The sequence below is a fragment of the Arvicanthis niloticus genome, chromosome 5, assembly GCF_011762505.2.
Source record: "Arvicanthis niloticus isolate mArvNil1 chromosome 5, mArvNil1.pat.X, whole genome shotgun sequence".
In the NCBI taxonomy this organism is placed as follows: Eukaryota; Metazoa; Chordata; class Mammalia; order Rodentia; family Muridae; genus Arvicanthis; species Arvicanthis niloticus.
The window spans coordinates 19,268,175-19,288,563 of record NC_047662.1 but is presented as its reverse complement, the minus strand read 5'-3'; the positions used below and the strand labels follow the sequence as shown (position 1 = coordinate 19,288,563).

The window sequence follows — 20,389 nt, the reverse complement described above, 5'->3', positions numbered from 1 at the left end:
ACAAGAGCCGATCTGAGGGAGTGGCTCTCTGATGCCACCTAGCTCCTCCCTCCCTACCCATGAGCTGAACGCAGATCTTCCTGAGAGTCAGCATCCTAAGGGGTCCATGCCATCAAGATGGGCAGTTTCCTGTCCCTAGAGGCTTGCTCCACAGTAATGGGTGGTCTCTGGGCTTCCCCACCTCTCTGCAGCTCTCTAAAGCCCCCCTTACCTTTTCCTGACAATGGCAAGAGCTGTTGGGCACGTGCCATGTGCACAGGAACTAGAAGGCTGAATGAACAGGGCTGCCACCTTGTCTTTCACACTCAGCCTTTTGGTAAGCACTGATGGGCATCCTTAGAGGGTATCTGTTCAGGACAGAAGAACAGCGTCTAACACAGGAGTTCTGGAGGCCCAGGGATAGTTGGGGCTTCATGTCAAGCTGTTTGCTGGGTCCTCTTGGAATGGTGTCTGAGAAGGGTGCACATGAAGGATTCCTGAAGCACGGACCTCAGGCCACTCCTCCTGCTGTGGTCACCTCCATCACAATAGCCCCAGGGCATGCTGGGAGGATGCACAACATGTCTGCTGTGGTGCCTCTAGCAGGCATAGGTCTGCCTCGACCCATGACCTCCTCTCTGTAGCTTCCTGAGAGGACATGGGAGAGATTCTGGGACTGTGCCACAAGGCTTGTTTGCTAGAGATATATGTCCGTGATGGTGATAGCTTTCAGTTTTTCTGGAAACAGCTGAACTAACAGGAAACTCTACCAACTTAAACCTCCCTTCTTTAAGAGTACCATTTTACATGAAGTGTCCATTTCACATCTTCTAGAAAGCGATCAAGTTGACTCTGTTAAGGAAGTATATAAAGAGGTAAAGAATGCCAGAAGCCACAGTCCAGGGGCCAGCCTTGGTCAGCTAAGAGCCATCTCACAGGGCTGGGGATATGGCCTAGTAGGCCAAGGGCTTACCATATAAGCGTGAGGACCAGGCTTGGATCCCCAGCTCCCATGCAAAAGCCAAAATCAATGGTGACAGAGGATGGAGGCAGATGGAGTTGAAGGTTCGATGAAAGAGAGACCTTATCCCAAAATAAAGGAAAATTAGAGAGGGATACACCATACAAAGGTGACCTCTGCCTCTGCCCCCTTTAAAAATAAAATAAGAGTCAGGCAACACGAGGCCAGTTGCTTCCTCTCTGTCTCTAGATACACAGGCTGCAGGGCAGGAGGAGGGTAAGGGAGCCCTTCCCAGCTCTGATCAACCCGTCCGGTCATCTCTCTCTCTCTCTTTCTTTCCCTTCAGCCACGTACAAGCCAGAGATTCCTGGGAAGCAGTCCTTCCTCTACAACGAGGACAACAAATGGATTCCTGCGATCTAGTGATGCTACAAGAGCAGTGGGAGAGAGAGGCTCAGTCCACCAGGCCCCCTGACCCTGCTCCCAGGACATCTATCAACAGAACATGCCTTTCCTCTGCGTCATCCAGCCCAGGGTCACATAATGTCTAGAGCTGCCTTCTGGAGACTGGCCACCCCTGCCCCTCCCATGACCCCCCCTCACCCCAAGCAGAGCTCCCTGGCTACCTCTGTGCCAGCCTCCAAGCTGGTTCTGGTGACTCTCCTTTCCAGACATAAGGACTCTTGGAGCATTGACACTAATATGGAGTTGGAGTCTCCTGCCAAGGCAGCCTGTGGCAAATTAGAAGCAAGTCAGCCGGGGTACTGAGGCCCTGTCCTCTAGATTGCCCTTGTCTTCTGGGTGGCAGGAAGGCTCAGAGGTGCCTGCAGCAGAGGCACAGGAATGTTCCCTGGGCACCCCTGCCCTCAGCTATGCCTGGTTATTATACAGCAAGAACATGCAAAGTAGTCAAGAATCACTCAGCATACTATGGATGTAGTCATGATGACCACAGTCATCAGCAGGCAAGGCAGAACCTCTAGCTGGAGCTAGAGGCCTGGAACCACAGTCCCCTGTCTTCATGTTCTCACTTCCCAGACCTTGCCTCTGCCCGGTCTCTGTCACCTTCCTGTCTTCCCACTCGGATTCTGAGTAGGTGTCGGTTACTAAGTTGGACGGTGTCCCTGACAGATCATGGCTTGCCTGCAATGGCTAGAGAGAGCTGACCAAGAACAGAGATGAAATGTGCCCCTTAACCTCTCCCGTTCCTCTCACCCCTTACATTCTCTCCTATCCCAGACACTGATAATGTCTGCCACTTTCCTAAACGGATCCTCATGGGCTCCCCTTCCCTCCTTCCCCCCTCCCCTTCCCTCTTCCCCTTCCCTCCTCCCCTCCCCCCTTCCCCTTCCCTCCTCCCCTTCCCTCCTCCTCTTTCCTTTTCCCTCCTCCAGTCCCTTCCACAATGCCTGCCTGGGCTTCTCTCTTCCCAAGGCCCCTTCCTTGACGTTTTCTGAGAACTCTGCCTCCTGGGCTTCCCATCTGGACTGGCTCCCTGATTGGCTCTCTTCCCCAGGGGTGGGTGGGAAGGGAGGACATGAGAAAGAGGGTGGGGAGAGATGAAGAAACATATTCAATTAAATGGAATTCTTGCTTCTCACAGAAGCTGGGCTCTTTGTGATCTTCAGATTCCAGCAAGCCAGGGCTTTGGAATGGTGAGGTAGCCTGGTATACCCCAGGAAGCATAAGGGATTCTGACCTTGGGCTTCTGCTCTGATCCTCTGCTCTCCTCTGTGGACAGAAGTCAGTCAGAATCAGGACTTCAAAGTCTACACCTTCAGGTCTTATGGTGTGTGGGTGGAATTGGTCAGGTGTGAGCTGAGTCACACCTAACATGCCAGCATCCAGCACATTAATGAGTGTCAGAGCCACAGGAGTTTTAAGAGTGTGTTTTTGACATGATATCTCTAAGGATGGCTGCAGTTGACTCTAGACTTTATTGAAGAGGACAGTCTTGGGTGGGCTCTCTACTTCCATGTTAGATGTTCTAGAAGACCTTTCAGAGCTGACATTCAGAACTTGAAGATGCCTGTGTGCCTGGCCACAGATTCTTGACAACAGGGCCAGATCCAAAGTGATCTAGGATCAGGGGATCCCATCCAGGTCCCTTGGATCCAGGCTTAGCACATGGAGTCCCCTAGTCCTGGGCATGTTGGGTGGAGACTGGTAATGTACAGGAAGTTGCGTCAGGCCTCCTCAGACATCATGATGCTCTACCAAGTGATTGCTGTCTCTCCAAGTAGACAAGGAAACAGGCCACTCCGAGGGGGTGAGAGAGCAGGCTGACAGTACCTGCCAGCATTCACCATTGATGGCGAGGCTGGGCGGAGGCCCTAAGCTCAGATGGTCCATGTGACAGTCTTCATACATCCAGAAGATGTCCTAGGCTGGTCAGGATTCTGCCTCAACCTTCAGACGGACGGTAGGCTTATCTTAAGAGCAGATAGAGTTCTAACACCAAGATCACACTAAGCTTGAATCTCAAAGTTCTGACGTAATTGATTTGGGGCATGGGATTAGCTACTTTTCTTGTCAGTTGACATTATCTGACTGAGGTAACTTGTAGGAGGAAGGGCGAATCTTGGCTCAGAGTGTGAGGGTACAGTCCACCATGGTGGGGGCCATGGGATGGTCAGGACAACTCAGGGTGTGTTAGCAGGGGTGAGCATAAGATGGCTATGCTAAGGAGGCTAAGGATGGCACCGGAAGCAGAGAGACCGGAATGCTGGCCCCCAGCTGGCTTTCTCCTCCCTTCTTATTCCGTCTGGTCCTCTGGTCCTCCAGTCCATGGGATGGTGCTGTCACATTCAGGACGAGGCTTCCATCTTCAGGTCAAGCCTCACAGACACGCTTGAACTGTCCGTGTTCTTTTGTTTGTTTGTTTGTTTTTTGTTTTTTTTGTTTTTGTTTTTTTTTTTTTTGTTTTTTGTTTTTTGAGACAGAGCAGAGTTTCTCTGTGTAGCTTTGACTGTCCTGGAACTCACTCTGTAGACCAGGCTGGCCTTGAACTCAGAAATCCGCCTGCCTCTGCCTCCCAAGTGCTGGGATTAAAGGCGTGCGCCACCACCGCCCGGCTTGTCCGTGTTCTTAAAGCTGTTAGAGGTTGTTGTTCTTTTTTCCCCTTATTTGGTTTTGATTTTCTAATACAAGGCCTCCCTCTGTAGTCCAACTATCCTTGAACTCCAGAGCCTCTTGCCGCTGTAGCCGGGATCACAGCCCTGCAGCAGCATTGCTGATCTAAAAAGTCTTGTGTGGGACTGGGTGGAGTGAGCCAGAACTGGGATACACGGCTCTTTTATCAATGTGCTTCCCAAATGATAATGCACACGCAAATCCCTTGGGTAGCAGTCGGATACTGACGTCATGGGTCTGGGCGGGGCCAGAGAGACTACACTTCCGTATGCCTCAGTGCTTCAAGCTTAAAGAGAGCAGTGCTCAGAGTAGCTGGGTCAGATATGCACTCGGTTCTTCATCTTGCTTTTCTCACGTGTTCATCCGTCCTTTCGTTAATTCCTCCCCTTCCCTCTCCCCATCCCTGTCTCCACACACACCTGTGCTGGCTAGTTTTACGTCAACTTGACATAAGCTAGCGTCATTTGAGAGATGGGAACCTCAACGCCTCCATAAAACTCAGGCAGCGGGCAAGCCTGCAGGACATTTTCTTAATTAGTGATTGATGTGGGAAGGTCCCGCCCAGTGTGGATGGGGCAATCCCTGGACTGGTGGTCCTGGGTTCTATAAGAAAGCCGGGTGACCAAACTGTGGAGAACAAGCCAGTAAGCAGCGCCCCTCCGTGGCCTCTGCATCAGCTCTTGCCTCCAGGTTCCTGCAGACAGGTAGTGTTCTCCCCACTGGCAACAACTGCTCTCTGAAAGGGAAAGCTGACCGGGCAGAGGTGGCACACACCTTTAATCCCAGCACTTGGGAGGCAGAGGCAGATGGATTTCTGAGTTCAAGGCCAGCCTGGTCTACAGAGTGAGTTCCAGGACAGCCAGGGCTACACAGAGAAACCCTGTCTCGAAAAACAAAACAAAAACAAACAAACAAAAAAAAAAAATGAAAGTTGTAGAAACCACCCCTGGCTCACTTCATTCTTCCTAGTTTCTCGTTTCAGGGAGTGAATGGCAGTCTTGCAATTGACACCCTGTCCCCCACAGGCCCGACTTTATTGAAGGGCAGGACCAATCTTTTCAAAGCTGGTAGAGCGCTGTCCTTGGGGACTAAGTAGCTTTTGTAGTTTGAGAACCCTCAGTTCTGTCCCGGTGTCTCGCTGGAGGCTGTAATAAAGAGTGCAGAAGCTTCCAATACCTGTCCTATGCTTTGCAGCAGGCATGTTCCAAGGCTGCCGATTCTGCTGTGCACAGGTGGCAGCCGCAGAAACCCAAAGGCATCACTGCCTCCTTGGAACAGTGACCCTCAAGCCTCGATTACACACTATGATCACCTAGGGAGCTTCAAAAGGTGCCATTGCCTGGGCCTTGATCTAGAACGCTGATTTAGATTCAAGGGCAGGGTAGAGGCTGCCCAGATGATTCCAATAGCCAGTGAGATTAGCAGCACCCCCTTGCCCTGCCCGGGTTTCCTCCTTGCTCTGGGCAGAAACAGTTACAGGAAGTTAGGAGTCCCGGGTGTGCTTGGCACTATCAGCTGCTTTGTTCTCCTGTCATGTCACCTTCATACATGACTCTGCTCAGATGCATAGTGCGGTTGTCCCAGCAGCAGGGAGGCCGGACTGGGAGGATGCAACCCTAATGCTGCAGTGTCCCTTGAGCAGGGCATACCAACCATGTTGAAGCACGAGGAAGCGTTAGTACTGGGGAGTCTGTCTTTAAAATCTTGAGATTTTGTTCATCGAGATCTTCAGCCTGAATGTTCAAAAGATTTTAGATTGGGATTGGTTGTGTGGGCTCACCCTCCATGTGCTATGAATAGTGAGTTTAAGATGAGCTTGAACCATGCAGTGAGGCCCTGTCTAATAACAAAACAAAAGAGCAACTATCTCCCCAGTGTGTTAAACTATCACCTAACTGCATTGCTGAGTCCTTTGGCATCCTGTCCTTGATGCCCGAGGCCAGCTCCTCACTTGGGTAGCCTGCATCCCAGTGTGACTGTAGGTAGGGCTTGTGATCTCTGACCACGGAGTCTGTTGGAATTGGGAGTTCTTAAGGAATGGATCTTGGTTCTTGAACTTTAAAAACAAACCAATAAACAAAAAAGTACACTAACGTCGTACAAAGACATCCATGCAGACAAAACACCCATACGCATAACATTTTTAAAAAGTCTTGTTCAGACAGTCATAGGAAAATCGAATTCATAGGAAGCGGAGCTTCTGGGACTGAAGGCAGGGATGCTGACCTTCCCCACAGCCTGGATCTCTGAGACTCACTGGAGAGCCTGAGGCTCTGAGGGACACTGAGACCAGTGAGGACAACACTACATTTTATTGCTAAGGAAATGGAGTAGATACAGCTGTGGGAAAGAAGGAAGGAAGGAAGGAAGGAAGGAAGGAAGGAAGGAAGGGAGGGAGGGAGGGAGGAAGAGAGGGAGGGAGGGAGGGAGGGAGGAAGGAAGGAAGGAAGGAAGGAAGGAAGGGAGGAAGAGAGGGAGGGAGGGAGGAAGGAAGGAAGGAAGGAAGGAAGGAAGGAAGGAAAGGGAGGGAAGGAGGGATGCAGGAAGGCTGTCCTTTTGGTCTGTTCCTAGGAGGATTCAAGGCTTGGTTTGAACTTGTCCCCTCCCCAGAGGCCTAGACGCTGGCACATGACTCTATACAAGATACCAATAGGATGTCACTACCGTACAGTTGGGAAGTGATGTGTAGTTGCCGTTGGGGGCAGTTTGGGTTGAATCCAGAGAAAGGGTTAGCCTGAGGAGTAGGGACAGAATTGGCCCAGGTCTTGGTCACATGGGTCCCAGGCTTTGAGCTCTGTCCACTGGGTCAGCTATGAGGGACTCGTCACTGCCATTATGAACCTTCCCAGGCCTTGCTCATGACTCTTGTGAGGCCACATGTGGATTCTGTGGCCTGTCGGGGTGAATATGCCACGCCCGTTGCCAGCCTTCACATCTAGGACAAGAAGCCCTTGAGACAAGGCCACAGTGAAGAAAGAAAGAGGAAGAGCCTCCTCCACCTGAGCCCTTCTTCTGAGTCTTTGAGACTCGCTGGAGTCTCACAGAAGGAAAGAGCGCCTGAAAGCCAGGGAAGTGTGCACAGGTAGGCTTTTATTACTAAACCCTATGATATACAAAATGCATAGTCGAATAACAGCTAAAAAAATAGTTCAAGAAATATGAAATACATATTTTTGAAATGATAAAAATGTAACACGAACATACAAAATATTGCATATATGTACACAATATATACTTATATATATATATATATATATCACATGATGAAAACTGTAAAATAAGAAATGTGTACAACAGTAAGTGGCAAGGGGATTTGTTCTTGCTTAATGATGGTGATTTATATCTTGTACCATGGAAGTCAAGAAGAGTTTCCAAAGGCCTCACAAGGACATTTGATCTGAAACTCACGAGTTTTCACGTCAATTAGCCAAAGTGTGAGAACTCTTTGGTCTAAAGTTGGTGGAAGGATACAGAGTGAGCATCAGAACCAATCAAGACAGCTCTTATAGCCCTGGAGAGAGGATGGTGTCATCCCTATCCCCTGTAAGGGTCTTTGTGGCAGGACTTAGACGAGAAAGCAGGCAGCTGGGTCTGTGGATCAGACTCCCCATCTCTGCTGGGTTGCAGGAAGCTCTGGAGTGGCTTCAAGCCTGGGTGGGACATTTAGATCCTGGAACCTTCTTAGTCTCTCCCTGGCTCAGACATCACCGAGTTTGTTGCTTGTGAGGAGACCTCTTCCCCCGAGAAAGGCATTTCAAGTAACAGCTGACACAGAAGAGGTTGTACGTGGTGTGAGCTGAGCCCGGTGTATGGGGTGCTTGAGGCTGGGCCCTCATAGCTCCTTCAGGATGATCTGGATCTTGCCATCCAGCTCACCCATTTCCAGCAGGAAGGCCACATGGTTGCTGTAATGCTGGATGATGTTGTTGTCCATGTTGACCAGGATTCTGGAAGAGAGAGGAGGGGAGAGTTGGTTGCAGTGTGGCAAGGTCCCCTGTTGTGGTCTCAGAGCAACAAGTTTGATGGCAATGCTGCAGGCACCTCAGTAGCTTTCTGTGACCCTCAAGACCAGGCTGGAAGATGAAGACTCCCAGCGGCCAAGTCTTAACTCAGAGCCTAGCCTGCCAGCCATACCACACTGATGCCTGCTGCTGGGTTGCTTCCCTTCTGAGCTGAATGAGGATGCTTTTGAGTGACTAACGTGAAACTCTGGGAAAGATGCTATGTTCTCAGTCATTAGACTGGGGGCTCGGACTGTAAATTCAAGTTCAGGAGGTGTAATAATCTGAGTTTAACAAAAGGCTACACTGAACCACTCGGGTGTGCTGGCCTAAGCTAGAGGCAGGGGCCATATAACACCCCTCTCAGTTGATTTCTGTCAAGCTAAAATCTCAAGAGGATTATATAATAGACTGGAAGGATGTAGCCCCCATCCTCAAGTCAGAGGATCCTTGAGAGTCTTGAAGCTCAAGAAGCATACTCTCCATGGCTATAGTCTCTGAAAGGGGCAAAGTCAGTTTATGTCAAGAGTACCCTGTAAAAGCTGCCTCTCTGATGAAAAGTCACCCAGAGGTGACCTAAGCTTCACTTTGTCCCTTCCCTGCTAAGCTTCTGAACAGATAATAGAATTGGGCATATGCAGTCAACCACTTACCATCTCTCTGTCCAACCATTCATTGTCTGTCTGTCTGTCCATCCATCCATCCATCCATCCATCCATCTGCCCATGCATTCATCTGTTCACCCACACATTCATCCATTCATCCATCTATCCATCCATCCATCCATCCATCTATCTTTTTTTTTTTTTTTTTTGGTTTTTTTTTGAGACAGGGTTTCTCTGTGTAGCCCTGGCTGTCCTGGAACTCACTCTGTAGACCAGGCTGGCCTTGAACTCAGAAATCCGCCTGCCATCTATCAATTCATCTGCCCATCCATCTATCTGTCCATCCATCCATCCATCCATCCATCCATCCATCCATCCATCCATCTGCCCATCCATTCATCTATCCATCTGCCCATCCATCCATCTATCCATCCATCCATCCATCCATCCATCCATCTGCCCATCCATCTATTTGCCCATCCATCCATCCACCCATCCATCCATCCCCCTATCTATCCCCCCATCTCCTTTCTCCACCCACCCTCTATATATCCATTCATCTCTGTCCCTCAGTCTTTGCTGGACACTTTCATGTGCAGGACATTGCTCCTGCACACAATTTTTGTTTTTGTTTTTTTTTTGTTTTTCGAGACAGGGTTTCTCTGTATATCCCTGGCTGTCCTGGAACTCACTCTGTAGACCAGGCTGGCCTCAAACTCAGAAATCCGCCTGCCTCTGCCTCCCAAGTGCTGGGATTAAAGGCGTGCGCCACCACTGCCCGGCTCCTGCACACACATTAACTGGACCTGAATTCTGTCCTCCAGAATTTCACACAGAAAGGAGGACTGGGTTCTTAACAGCTATGCCATGCCAGTTCATAGAATGGAGACGCTAAGGTTCAAAGACATAAAGCAATGCTTTTATAGCCACAGTTAGTAGATGGCAGAGCTCAGGATCTAATCCAGACCTTTGCATTTCTATGATATCACTTTTCAGGAGAGGAGCCACAAAATCCTATAAACACCAGTTAGTGAGAGGCCGAAGGCAGCCAACATCTATGGCTGCGCAAGAGCTCAGTAGACACCAGCCTTTGGGAGGACTCCAGGAGGGCGGTGGGGAAAGTAGGAAACCTGAGACACCCACCCACGGGCTACCTCTGTCACCTCTGGGAGCATCAGCTGGCAGCACCTTCTTTTGGGAAAAAGGTTGGAGCTGGGGCTCCCAGAGGCTGGGGGCTGGCTAGCAGGACTCTTCATTCCAGGTAATCTTTATCCTGGGGGCTGGAGGCTGGAGACAAGCCAGAGAGCAGGGCTGGGTGGGGAGGAGAGTTGTGCTCTGACAACTTCAGGGCTGGCTTGTCTGTTTCCCGGAGAGTCAGCCTCAGGGTGTTGGGCTGTGTAAGAGTGCCTGCAGGGCAGTGGTGTGAAAGTGGCCCTCCAGCAAGAGGTCAGTGCCACCTGGGTCCCCAGCCAGTGGCAGGAGCTTGTCAACAGCTATTGTTACTTCTTAGCTCACTTCTGCCTGTATTAAGTTAGCCCCCTGGCCTGCTGCCAGCAAAAACAGTGTATTGGTTAATCTTTCAAGCACTCCTCGATGCTTGTAAAATTGATTTTATCTACCTTGGTCTGGAGGACTTTGGAGAGGGTTTGTAAGAATAAACTAGGCTTTAGGTTAGAATATCCACCTTTCTCTGATGTGGACATTTATTTGAATGAATGTGTATTTGGAAATATGTTCTTTTGGACCTGACAGACAGACCATCTTTGAGCTGAAGTTTTCATGGCTATGGAGTGATGTGGTCTATAGCGCCGAGCAAAGAATATTTGCATGTTTCTTAGAGGTCAGGAGAACAGGGTGTGTGTGTGTGTGTGTGTGTGTGTGTGTGTGTGTGTGTGTGTGTGATTAAACTGTGAGGAGTGCACTTTAGGCCACTGAGAATCTCTTTTGCTAGTCCCTAACCTCAGCTTCAAAGGGGGAGGATCCCACCAAGCTCAAGGGCTGGTGGGATGATGTCAGGCATCACGGGGGACAGTATCTGGCCCGAGGGAAAAACTTCCGTGATGGAAGTCATTACAATTACAGTTTGAGCAGCTGTCTGGATTGATGGGAAGACCTCCAGCGAACGAGCCAGGAGCCGCACAGCTTCCCTTTGTACACAGACTATCCCTGGCCCCTCCGTCTGGCCTGGGATAGCATTTGCAGGGGAGCCCTGCACAGGAGGGGCAGGAAGCAGGGCACGTGGGTATGGCACTCAAGGAGAAGTGGGGCCGGGCTTGTCTGGGCAAAGCAGACATGAAGCAGTCTACTCCAGACAGAGTGTGAGCCCCTGTATGAAACCGAAACTTGGTGGGATGGGGGGTGGGGGTGGGCTGGTGGGAGGGGGAGACCCCACACACAGACAAAACCCTCTTGATTCTCATGCAACCCAAACCAAATGGATCCTTTTCTACACTCCAGCCTTTTGCCTGGGAGGCTAGCTGGGAGCCACAGAGGAAGGAAAAGGGGGCGGGGCTAGAGGAAGCCATGCCTGGGGTGCAAGGCCTTCTCAATGAGAGAATGTGCGACCACCCTTATTGTCACCCTCTGCCTGGGGAGGCTCCTCTGGGCCTTCTTGCCTCTGGCTCCTTGCTCACCACTCCTGTACCCACCCCTGCTTATCACCTCCGAGCCTCAGTTTCCCTGTGTGTAAAATGTGGAGGGGGGGGCGGAGGAGGGGGGTGCCAGTGTGACTCGAGGGTTAAATGAGATAGACTCAGTCTGATGTCTGAAGCAGGAGAGTCAGGTGAATGGCAGATGCTACAGTTAACATCAGAATAAGAAAGGAACTTTGGTCTCCAATGCTTTGGGACTTAAACCTGGGTCTTCTGAAAAGTGACCGACACACCCCCTCTATGCCAGGAGGGTCACTTGTGAGAAGACCCTTGCACCTCCCTCCTCCCCTCACCCTGGTTCCTGCAGGTGGAGTGGTGACTATGACTGTGGCCTGACTTGGGGACTCTCCACCCTCACAGAGCATGCTCTCTGTAACTCCAAGGCCAAGCACAGCCTTGGTAGTTCCGAGTAGCCCACGGGAGGGCTGAAGGGGCACTTACCCTCGCTTGCATTTCTTGTAGACTTTACAAATATTCTCCTCAGGAAGGCCATACTTCTCAGAGATCTGGAAGGAAATGGTAGGGTTTCACTGCCTGTGGCCAAAACTGGGTTTATATACACTTTATACTACCGCCTTTTACTTTGGTGGCTATAAAAAGTGATATGTATCAGCATTGTGGGGAAACAAAGAGAATTACAATGATCCTGTTTCCCTAGGCCAAGCATCATTGGCCTCTGGGTACCTTCCCCTCTGTGTGCCATGCATCGGCGCATACGCATACGTGCACACCACACGTAGGGGGTTTGATATTATTTTGTATTGTCTTATGATAAGTCAAATCACAAGAAACACTTAGCAAACTGCATTTTAGTGTCTATAAAATACCTGGTTAAGCATCTACTGTTTCCTCTGGTTCTCACCTAGGGTCTGACATTTGAATCTGTGTTTAAGGATTGACTTCCACTGGTTGGTGACCTTATACAGACTCTTTGTGGGGACAGCAAGAATGCCCACCCCAGAGGACTGCCAAGAGAATTAAATGATTGGCTGATGGCATAATGCATTCACGCCAGCTCCTGCCACATACCAAAGCCCCTCATGAGTGTCACTGTCACTGTCTTGGGTGCAATGGGCATGTTCCTGGACCTGCACGGTAGAGTACCCAGCATGTCCCTCTCCTGGGCAGGAGTTAATAATTGCAGTTGATGGGGTTGGCCCACTGAGCGCCAAGTGCCCAAGCCTGGCTCAGAGCCTAAAAGCCCATTAGGTCCACATGAGAGCTTCCTCTGTAGATGAGACAGCCGTGGCTCCAAGCTTGGCTGAGCACCTTGGCTGAGCCAAGGCAAGTGGTCCCTGCCCTAGAGTTAAATAACTTTTTATTGTTGTTTGTTTGAGACAGGGTCTCTCTACATTACCCTGCCTGTCCCCGGAACTTACTATGTAGACCAAGCTGGCCTCAAACTTAAGAGATCTGCCTGTTCCTACCTCTGGAATGCTGAGGTTAAAAGTGTGTGCCATGGGGGGGGGGGGTGTTAAAGGGGTGGGGTGGGTCCTGGAGAGATGGCTCAGTGGTTGAGAGCACTGACTGCTCTCCCAAAAGTCCTGAGTTCAATTCCCAGCAACCACGTGGTGGTTCACAACCATCTGCAATGTGATTTGATGCCCTCTTCTGGTGTGTCTGAAGATGGCTACAGTGTTCTCATATACATAAAATAAATAAATAAATAAATAAATAAATAAATAAATAAATAAATCTTAAAAAAAAAAAGTGAGTGCCACCATACTGAGGGAGTTGTAGAACTGTGTTCCTGTGCCTTTTAGTTCACTTTTAGTCAATGAAAAGAAAGGACCCCGTGGGGCCCACTGTCAGCCTCAGACAAATACTGGTGCCTGGTGGAACAGGAGGAGGCTTTTGGCTTTAGAGCTGCAGTGAAGCCCAGGCCTGGGGACGCCAGTGGCAGGTGGTCCTCTCTGGGCGGCTAAGAAAGAGGAAGAGTTCAGTGTCCTGGGTATTTTTCAGAGATCCCTCCAAACTAGAAATGCCCTTAGATTTTATTCTAATGGCAGCGTAGTCAGGAGCTGCCAGGACTGTCTGAAAACGTGGCAAGCTCTGCTCCCCTGGAGACGGAGAAGTCTAGAGCGGGAGCCGATGGAGCTAGTCGGCTGTGAGTTGCCGTTTAATCCAAAGAGTCTATCTGTTTTCAAGTGACATTAATGACTTTTTGTGAGCCCAACTTCCTGGGGCTGATGCCAAGCAGACTGGCAGCCTGTCACAGAGCAGGACGGTCCAGAGGGCAGGCAACTGGGGCTTGCCTGGCTCTTATGCCACCTTTGCCAGTCCCTGGTTCTCAGAGTGAGGCGATGCTGAACAGTGCCCAGTGGAGAAAGGGAGGAGGCAGTCATGCATGGCAGACAGAACAAAACCCAGGCCTGTGGGTCTCCATTAAGCAGCTTGTCCAGGATCCCCCAGCTACACATGCTTATAGCATCCTAAGAGATTTCACCTTCAAGTCCAAAGCCCTGGTGACCCTCAACTTGCCCCCACTGAGCTGTGCTCAGATGGCTGGGGGTGGGGAAGGTCTCCTTGTCCAGATACTGTCCCGCCCTCACCCTCAGCCACCCTGGAGTCCTGCAAGCCCAAGGAATGAGGCCACCCTGGGAGGGAAAAAAATGAGCGTCTCTGGGGCCTGGCCTTTCTGTGGAGGGGTTTTCACTCCCATTAAAACAGAAACAGGTTTGCAAAGCCAACAAAAGCCCTGGGCTGTCAGACAGCAGCCATCAGATTAAGGAGGATTTATGGTGTGAGTGACTCTCAGGGTGGAGCAGGGTTCTGACGGGGTGATAAGATCTGGAGGCACACCCCCTGGCAGGGCCCTGGCCCCCTGTGGGGTGGGAAGAGCAGACCCCACCAGAGCCCTCCGGTGGGAGGTGAGGCACCTTACCGCATTCCTCAGGCCCTTCAGGTCCGGGGTCTTCAACATGAGTGCGTCAAACACCTCCTCTGTCTCCCTCCTCACATACAACAGAACTGAGAACCAAGAACAGTGGAGGTTGAGCACAGGGTGGGGGTGGGGGGGTGGAGGAATCTGGGAGGATGGAGAAGGCTCATAAAAGGCACGGCCTTCATGGGGGGGGGGGGTTGAGCTTGCATCCAGCACTTCCTAAACGGCCCTGCTTTGAATCTTGGGTCTGGCTCTATGACCTGGCAGCCAGTGACCTTGGAACGGTCATTTCAACACCGTTTCCTTTATTGTGTATGTGAATTGGGGTCGTTGCCCTGTACTTCAGAGCCGCTTCTGAAATCAGAAACAGTGTCTGGGAACCCTGAGCGCATTGCTAAGCTTGGTTGCTGACTCATTGGAGGCCTTGGATTTTGGCTGCTGGTGGACTCTTTCCTAAGGTGGGCTAAGCCTCCAGGGGCTTCTGTTCCTCACCCCCCAGGATCCTTCCGGTCACAAACTTAGGAATGTCAAAGCCAGACAATCAGACATAGAAGTCCATCCAACTCTTATCTACTTAGAGAACCAAGAGCCTCTTCCAGCCTAACAAGCTTGTTACCTGTGCTAGCTGCCCTGGGAGAGCTGTGTCCAAACAGGGTCAAAGCCACAGATGTCCTCTCATCTTTGTGACATCTGTCTAAGCCCTGGAGTGTTCTCAGGCAACCCCAAATCTTGGCCTAAACACTCTCCAAGGAGTGAATCAGGCCTTGGGTGGGGGACTTCAGGGATGACTTTTTTATGGGGTGGGTGGGGGCTTCTGGAGGGCTCTGAGGGACTCTGAGACGCCGTGTACCTCGCTGAAGGTCATCTTCCTTGGCCTGTTTGGAGGGAAGAGGCTCAAACTCCTCAGCAAAGGGTGAGCAGGTCCGCTTCAGAGGCAGCCTGTAGGGCAGCAGAGAGAGACTGGTGAGGACAGCTGACCCCATCCCCCACCCCGTGACCCTTAGGGAAGGGAAGGACCCAGGAAAGAGTAACAAAGTGTTAGGATAGAGGGGGAGTCCTGAGACTGGGAGCAGGTCTGAGTCAGACCCCAGCCCTGATACACGCTGGTAGCATGCCAGGCTGGGTTTCTTAACCTCAGGTGATACATTAGAGAAGCCGGCCATGGAGAGAGCTGTCATGAGCTTTAGGAGACGGCACGAGGCGTGTGTGGCCGTAATCAAAGCAAACTGTTAGCTCCATCCACATTATGTCTTCTAGAAGAAGCAAGCCAGGGAGGGGTAGAGCCTTGGAAGGAATGGGGACCGTGGGGTCTGGAGCAAGCTGGCTTTGGTTCAAGTCCTGTCCCTGTGACTTAGTAGCTGGAGAATATGGGTGAGTTGTACTACTCATGGTGAGAGAATCTGGAGAAAAGCTTCATATGAAACATACATGCTGTTTATAAGGGAGAAATGGATTCCGGCAGACGGCTTGAGTGCAAAGCCAAGCCAGTTACAGCTACATAATCACGCTGCCCCGCCCTTCTGCCTCACCCTCTATAAACATTTGGGGGTCCTCCAAAGTTGCTGGGACAGAGGCTCTGACTGACAGAGGGAAGGGCATGGGTGACTGTGGCCTCTGGAGGTGATGTGTTGGGGAGAGGGGTGTCCAGCATAGCTCCCTTTTGTCATCCCCCAAATGTGTCTCCCCATCTCAGAGGCTTTTCTTTGCCTTTATTTATTTTTTTTTACAAGCAGGTGCCTCAACCAGAGATTTGCCAACTTTCCATGTAAAGCAAGCCCATAAAAACCCAGGTGGTTTCAGTGTGGAGGGAGGACCCAGGCCTGGCTCCAGGCAGCAGGGGAAAGACAGGAGGCGATATGAGACATACAGGATTAGGTAAGGACAGGACCCCTGGCTGCTGTTCCTGTACCTGTCAGAGCTGCTGTGTCCTGCTGAGGAGACAACCTGTAACAAAGAGAATAGACATTTCTGGTCAGGGACAAGAAGAAAGAAATAGAGCAGCCTGGGAAGGAAGGGGGATGGGTACTACATCAGAGCTGTCTCTGTTCTGCACAGAGGACTCCCTATGTGAGTTGGGGGGGTGGGGGATGGCGTCTCAAGTCAGGAACCATCCACATCAGGCTGCTGAACTGTGACTCAATGGAATTGCTGCAGTGCTGCCGGCAGGCTGGTGACCCATCCTGATTCCAGCAAGCCCAGAGGCAGAGAGAGCTGCAGCTACTGGGCCTGCAGCTGGGGACCAGTGATAATGGGAAGATGGAGCTGAAGCAATGCCTCTGAGCACACTGCATGCCTGGTGCTACTGTCACTGCGCTGCCCATTGGGCATCATCTGTGTGGTCCTGTGGGGTGAGCACTCAGGGCCAGAGAGGGCAGGAGATGGCTCAGGGTCACCCTTCGTTCTGTTTCTTTCCCCAGGACCAACTCTTCCCCACTGTGTGCACATGCTGGTTTCCCACAGAATAGCTGCCTGCCCAGCACTTAGTGAGGCCACTAAGTGAACACCTTTCTTCCTGGGGCCTCAGGCTATAGATGGAACCACTATAGAAGGGCAAATACCACTGCCCAGGCAGTGGGGACCACCAGGCTGCTTCCAGGAGAACAGAAAGGAAGGGATATGCTTATGTGTGTGTGTGAGCTACTCTGGGCTGGCAGCCATATCCAGCTCTGTGATGCACCTCCTATGTCACACACTGAGGACTTAATCAGGCACCATGGCCTGGCCTCCAAATGCTCCCAAGGAACCATGGAGCTGAGCCTTTGAGGGAAGAAAGTGGCCAGCCGAGAGTGACGGAAGCAGAGCAGAGTGAAGTCGGCTCTTGACCTTGTCTGGCAAAGGGAACAGATTGGTTTCCCTCAAAAAGGACGGGCACGAAAGGCGGAGATAACACAGCTCAGTAAGGCCTAGAGCCTCCCGCTACAGATGCTTTGTGATGGTATCCCTGGCTGGGGAGGCAGGCATGGCCAAGGATCCCGACCCTTGGACCCAATATTGGTGACTCATGGAGGTGCAGACAGGGTCAAGATGTTGTAGGTTTGCTGGGCTCTTGTAATGTCTGTGCCAGGGACCAGCCACCCAGCTGGGGTGTGGCTCCAACTGACATCTTCCATGTGAGCCCAAACTCAGAGAGTTTCCAGGATAGAGAATCCATTTCTCTTTTCCTTGTGACAGGTCCCTGGGGCTATATACCCACATGGTCAATGGGCATTTTTAAACCACTTTGCTGTTCGACAGAAGCAGTTTTCTTTTTGCTTTTCAATAGCAGAACCAGGAAACACTCTAACACCCAGTGGTGTGGTTAGACAGGCCCTATCTGGATCCAGGGCCCACCTAGTCCCTCTCCCACCTGCCCTCTCCTCACCCCTCCTGGTCGCTGTAGGCTGGAGAAATGCAGGTTGGGAATAAACAACACAGGTTGGGTCTCCAGGTCAGCTTCTGGCCGCAAGTATGTGGTCTCATTGCCCCTGAAGCCTGACAGCAGGCAGCCCTTGATGCCTGCTGGGAAAAAAAGAAGTCACTGAGCCCTGATGTCCCTTCACACAAGCCCCTGACCATCTTCTCTGTCCTCCTTCCTTCGGCCTACCCCAGCTGGCCACCGTCCACTGTTGACTGACCATTGTTACTGGAGTCTGGGCACTTGACTTTCCTTCTGAACTGCTTCCGCTCATCATCACGCATCTTCCTCTCGGCTCCCTGCAAAGAGAGGTGGTGCTCATCAAGGGCCAGGAGAGGGGCTGGCCATGTCCACAGCTGCTGCTTTGCATCCTGAATATGGGCCAGGCCACAGGGAAAGCGGGAAATGGACCAGTATCGCCCTAAGGCTCAGCCTCCCTGAAGTCAGCTCAGGTCTTGAGAGAGATGAAGAAGGAAGCTTATAGAGGGGGCTGGGAGGGAAGGAAGAGGGAAATGAGCAGGAATGAGGAGGACTAGGGGAGAAAATGGAGCCACAAAGCCAGATTTACAGACCCTGCAGAAGGGCGCAGAAATACAGATGTGGAGAGAGATACTGAGAGGAACGCACAGGATGAGTACACGGAGGGACTGGCTTCTCAGAGAAGCAGGTAGTGTGTCATGCTCCTCCAAACACATGCACGCATGCACGCGCGCACACACACACACACGCACACACACACGCACACACACACGCACAGACATGCACATGCACAAGGAAGCACACGCACACATACACACACACACACACGCATAGACACACGCGCACACACGAAAGTGCACACATGCACACGTACATGCACGTGTGCTCGCACACACACACACACACCTTATCACAGAAGATCTTGATCTGGCAGACAGCACGATGTACCAGGCGCTCAGTCCCTGCTCCACAGTCGTAGGTGTCAATTTGCAGGTTCAAGGGGACTCCCTTCACCCCCTTCTGCGAGGAGAAGTCTGTGCTCAGACAATTGACACCGATGAACACCTGGGGACAAAGCAGGGAGCGGATAAGTGGTCTACTCAGATCTGAAAGTTCAATGACTACCCTTCAGCCATCTTGGGCCCTGCGGGCAGGCATCACTACCTGCTTCCCTTTCACAGACAAGATGGGGTACAGCTGGAACCAGGCTGGTGTCCCCCTTCTAACTCACTGGGGTCACCCCAACCTGGGGGGGGGACACTAAGGATCCTTTGAGGTCTGTAGGTCTGAAGGTTTATTTCTGTGCAGCTTGCAATAAGTTAGGGACACAGTTTCCCTGCTGACTGAGGCACACAGGAGGCGACACTTCACGCTAACGACCAGTTACAGCCGGCATGAGATCCCAGTTCTTGCCATTCAATCGCCCTGTGTCAGTAGTGGCCAGGGGCCACCCAGGTTATCTCTATTCTACAGCTATAGCGGCTGAGCTGAAAGAATTGTTGCGGCCCGTTCCCTAGGGAGTCAGGACCTGAGCTTGGACCTGAACCTCTTGATCTGCAGGGAGAAGTTTGCAGCTTGTGACTTGTGCTTGGACAGATGCTATGGACTTCCTCAGACCCCGTTTGCTTTATCTGCAGATGGGGATGGGTAAACATATCCCGTGGAGGCTGGGAGAGTTCATACTTCTTCTTGTCAATCAGGGACGCTGGAAAGTCTGATGAGGATTTGGTTCAAAGTCTACAGCCAGCCTGTGTTTTCTCAAAGGCCAGCCTGAGGCCTGTCTCAGTCCTGGCAGGCTCAGGGTCAGACTCCACTGCCCCAGTCTGGGCTTAGTCTCTGGGATATTTCTCCTTAGACCTGAACAGTGGGGGTGGGGGTGAGGGGGTGCATCTCCACAGACCCCCTGGTCACAGGCTTTGTGGGAGCTCCCCTCACCTGATGCAGCCCCCGCAGGCTCCCAGCTAGTGCTGAGACCCAGGCCTGAGGGTATGAAAGCTGTGAGAAAAAATCCCCATCGAAACCCACCTCTCCCTTCCCATGAAACTCTCCCACCTCCCATGACTGGCAGGCTCCTCCTCTAGCCCCTAGTTCTGTTTGAATAACAACCATGTCAGCTGGACCTGCTCCCATATCTTCTCTATGTCCCCCCAGGGGAAGCAGAGGTCCACAGATGCCTTTGGGATGAGTGGTCCCAGGCTTAGTGGGTGTGGTAAGCCTGTTCAGGGTGTAGAAGGACTGACTGGAGAAAGGTCACCCAGCTCCTGAGGGCCAAGCTGGTGCTATTTCTATAACACAGAAAAGCCATAAGTGCCCGGCTTGTGACAGGCACAGGCACCTGGGTAGAGAGAATGCTCGGGGTTCAAGCCGCCATGAAGGAAGCCAGTGGGGCTTCCTTTCCTTGGCTTCTCCCTCGACCAACCCCAAGGCCTTGTTCTCATCTCTTAGACATGGCAACAGGAGCTCAACACAGCCAGCAGCATCTAAGAAGCAGTTTTGGGGATCAAGCCCTCCCCTGCTACTTCTGAGCCTGTGTCAGCATGCAACCAGGAGCTTTGAGCCCCTTCCAGTGAGGCTCAGTTATCTGAAGAACAGGGATGCTGTGCTGACAAGCTGACATCTGCCAGTCACCCCATCTCCATGACAACCAGCCAGCTGGGGCCATAGTCTAACACAGTGACATGGCTTCTGAGGGGAAGGGTTGGGTGCAGCCCAGCTTGTCAGCCAAGAGCCTGTGCTTCTGATGCCTATGAATACCACCACCTGGGTGCCACCACCCTTGGGCCCCTCAAGCCTTTCTCAGACA

At 51.6% G+C, this 20,389-nt stretch overlaps 2 protein-coding genes across 11 annotated transcripts in view; one reads left to right on the top strand and one right to left on the bottom strand.

Moving 5' to 3' along the window:
• Stpg1 (sperm tail PG-rich repeat containing 1) overlaps window positions 1-3,864 on the top strand; it is a 44,478-nt gene extending 40,614 nt beyond the window's left edge. For 5 of the 9 annotated variants that reach the window (XM_076933978.1, XM_076933977.1, XM_076933976.1 and 2 more), the window contains one exon: window positions 1,287-3,822. In XM_076933978.1, the coding sequence (XP_076790093.1) occupies window positions 1,287-1,363 (77 nt within the window). In that variant the 3' untranslated portion in view covers window positions 1,364-3,822. Of the gene's footprint in view, window positions 1-1,286 lie in introns of all 9 variants that reach the window. The other 4 variants (XM_076933982.1, XM_076933981.1, XM_076933980.1 and 1 more) reach the window with 3 other exon arrangements.
• Window positions 3,865-7,142: 3,278 nt separating this feature from the next.
• Window positions 7,143-20,389, bottom strand: part of Grhl3 (grainyhead like transcription factor 3) — a 31,696-nt gene continuing 18,449 nt past the window's right edge. Inside the window, exons 9-16 of one of the 2 annotated variants that reach the window (XM_034501641.2) lie at window positions 18,493-18,651; window positions 17,828-17,906; window positions 17,575-17,711; window positions 16,123-16,157; window positions 15,064-15,152; window positions 14,214-14,299; window positions 11,771-11,835; window positions 7,143-8,019 (exon numbers count right to left, since the gene is read on the bottom strand). In XM_034501641.2, coding sequence (XP_034357532.1) covers window positions 7,905-8,019; window positions 11,771-11,835; window positions 14,214-14,299; window positions 15,064-15,152; window positions 16,123-16,157; window positions 17,575-17,711; window positions 17,828-17,906; window positions 18,493-18,651 — 765 coding nt within the window. In that variant the 3' untranslated portion in view covers window positions 7,143-7,904. The remainder of the gene's footprint in view (window positions 8,020-11,770; window positions 11,836-14,213; window positions 14,300-15,063; window positions 15,153-16,122; window positions 16,158-17,574; window positions 17,712-17,827; window positions 17,907-18,492; window positions 18,652-20,389) is intronic. The other variant, XM_034501642.2, reaches the window with a different exon arrangement.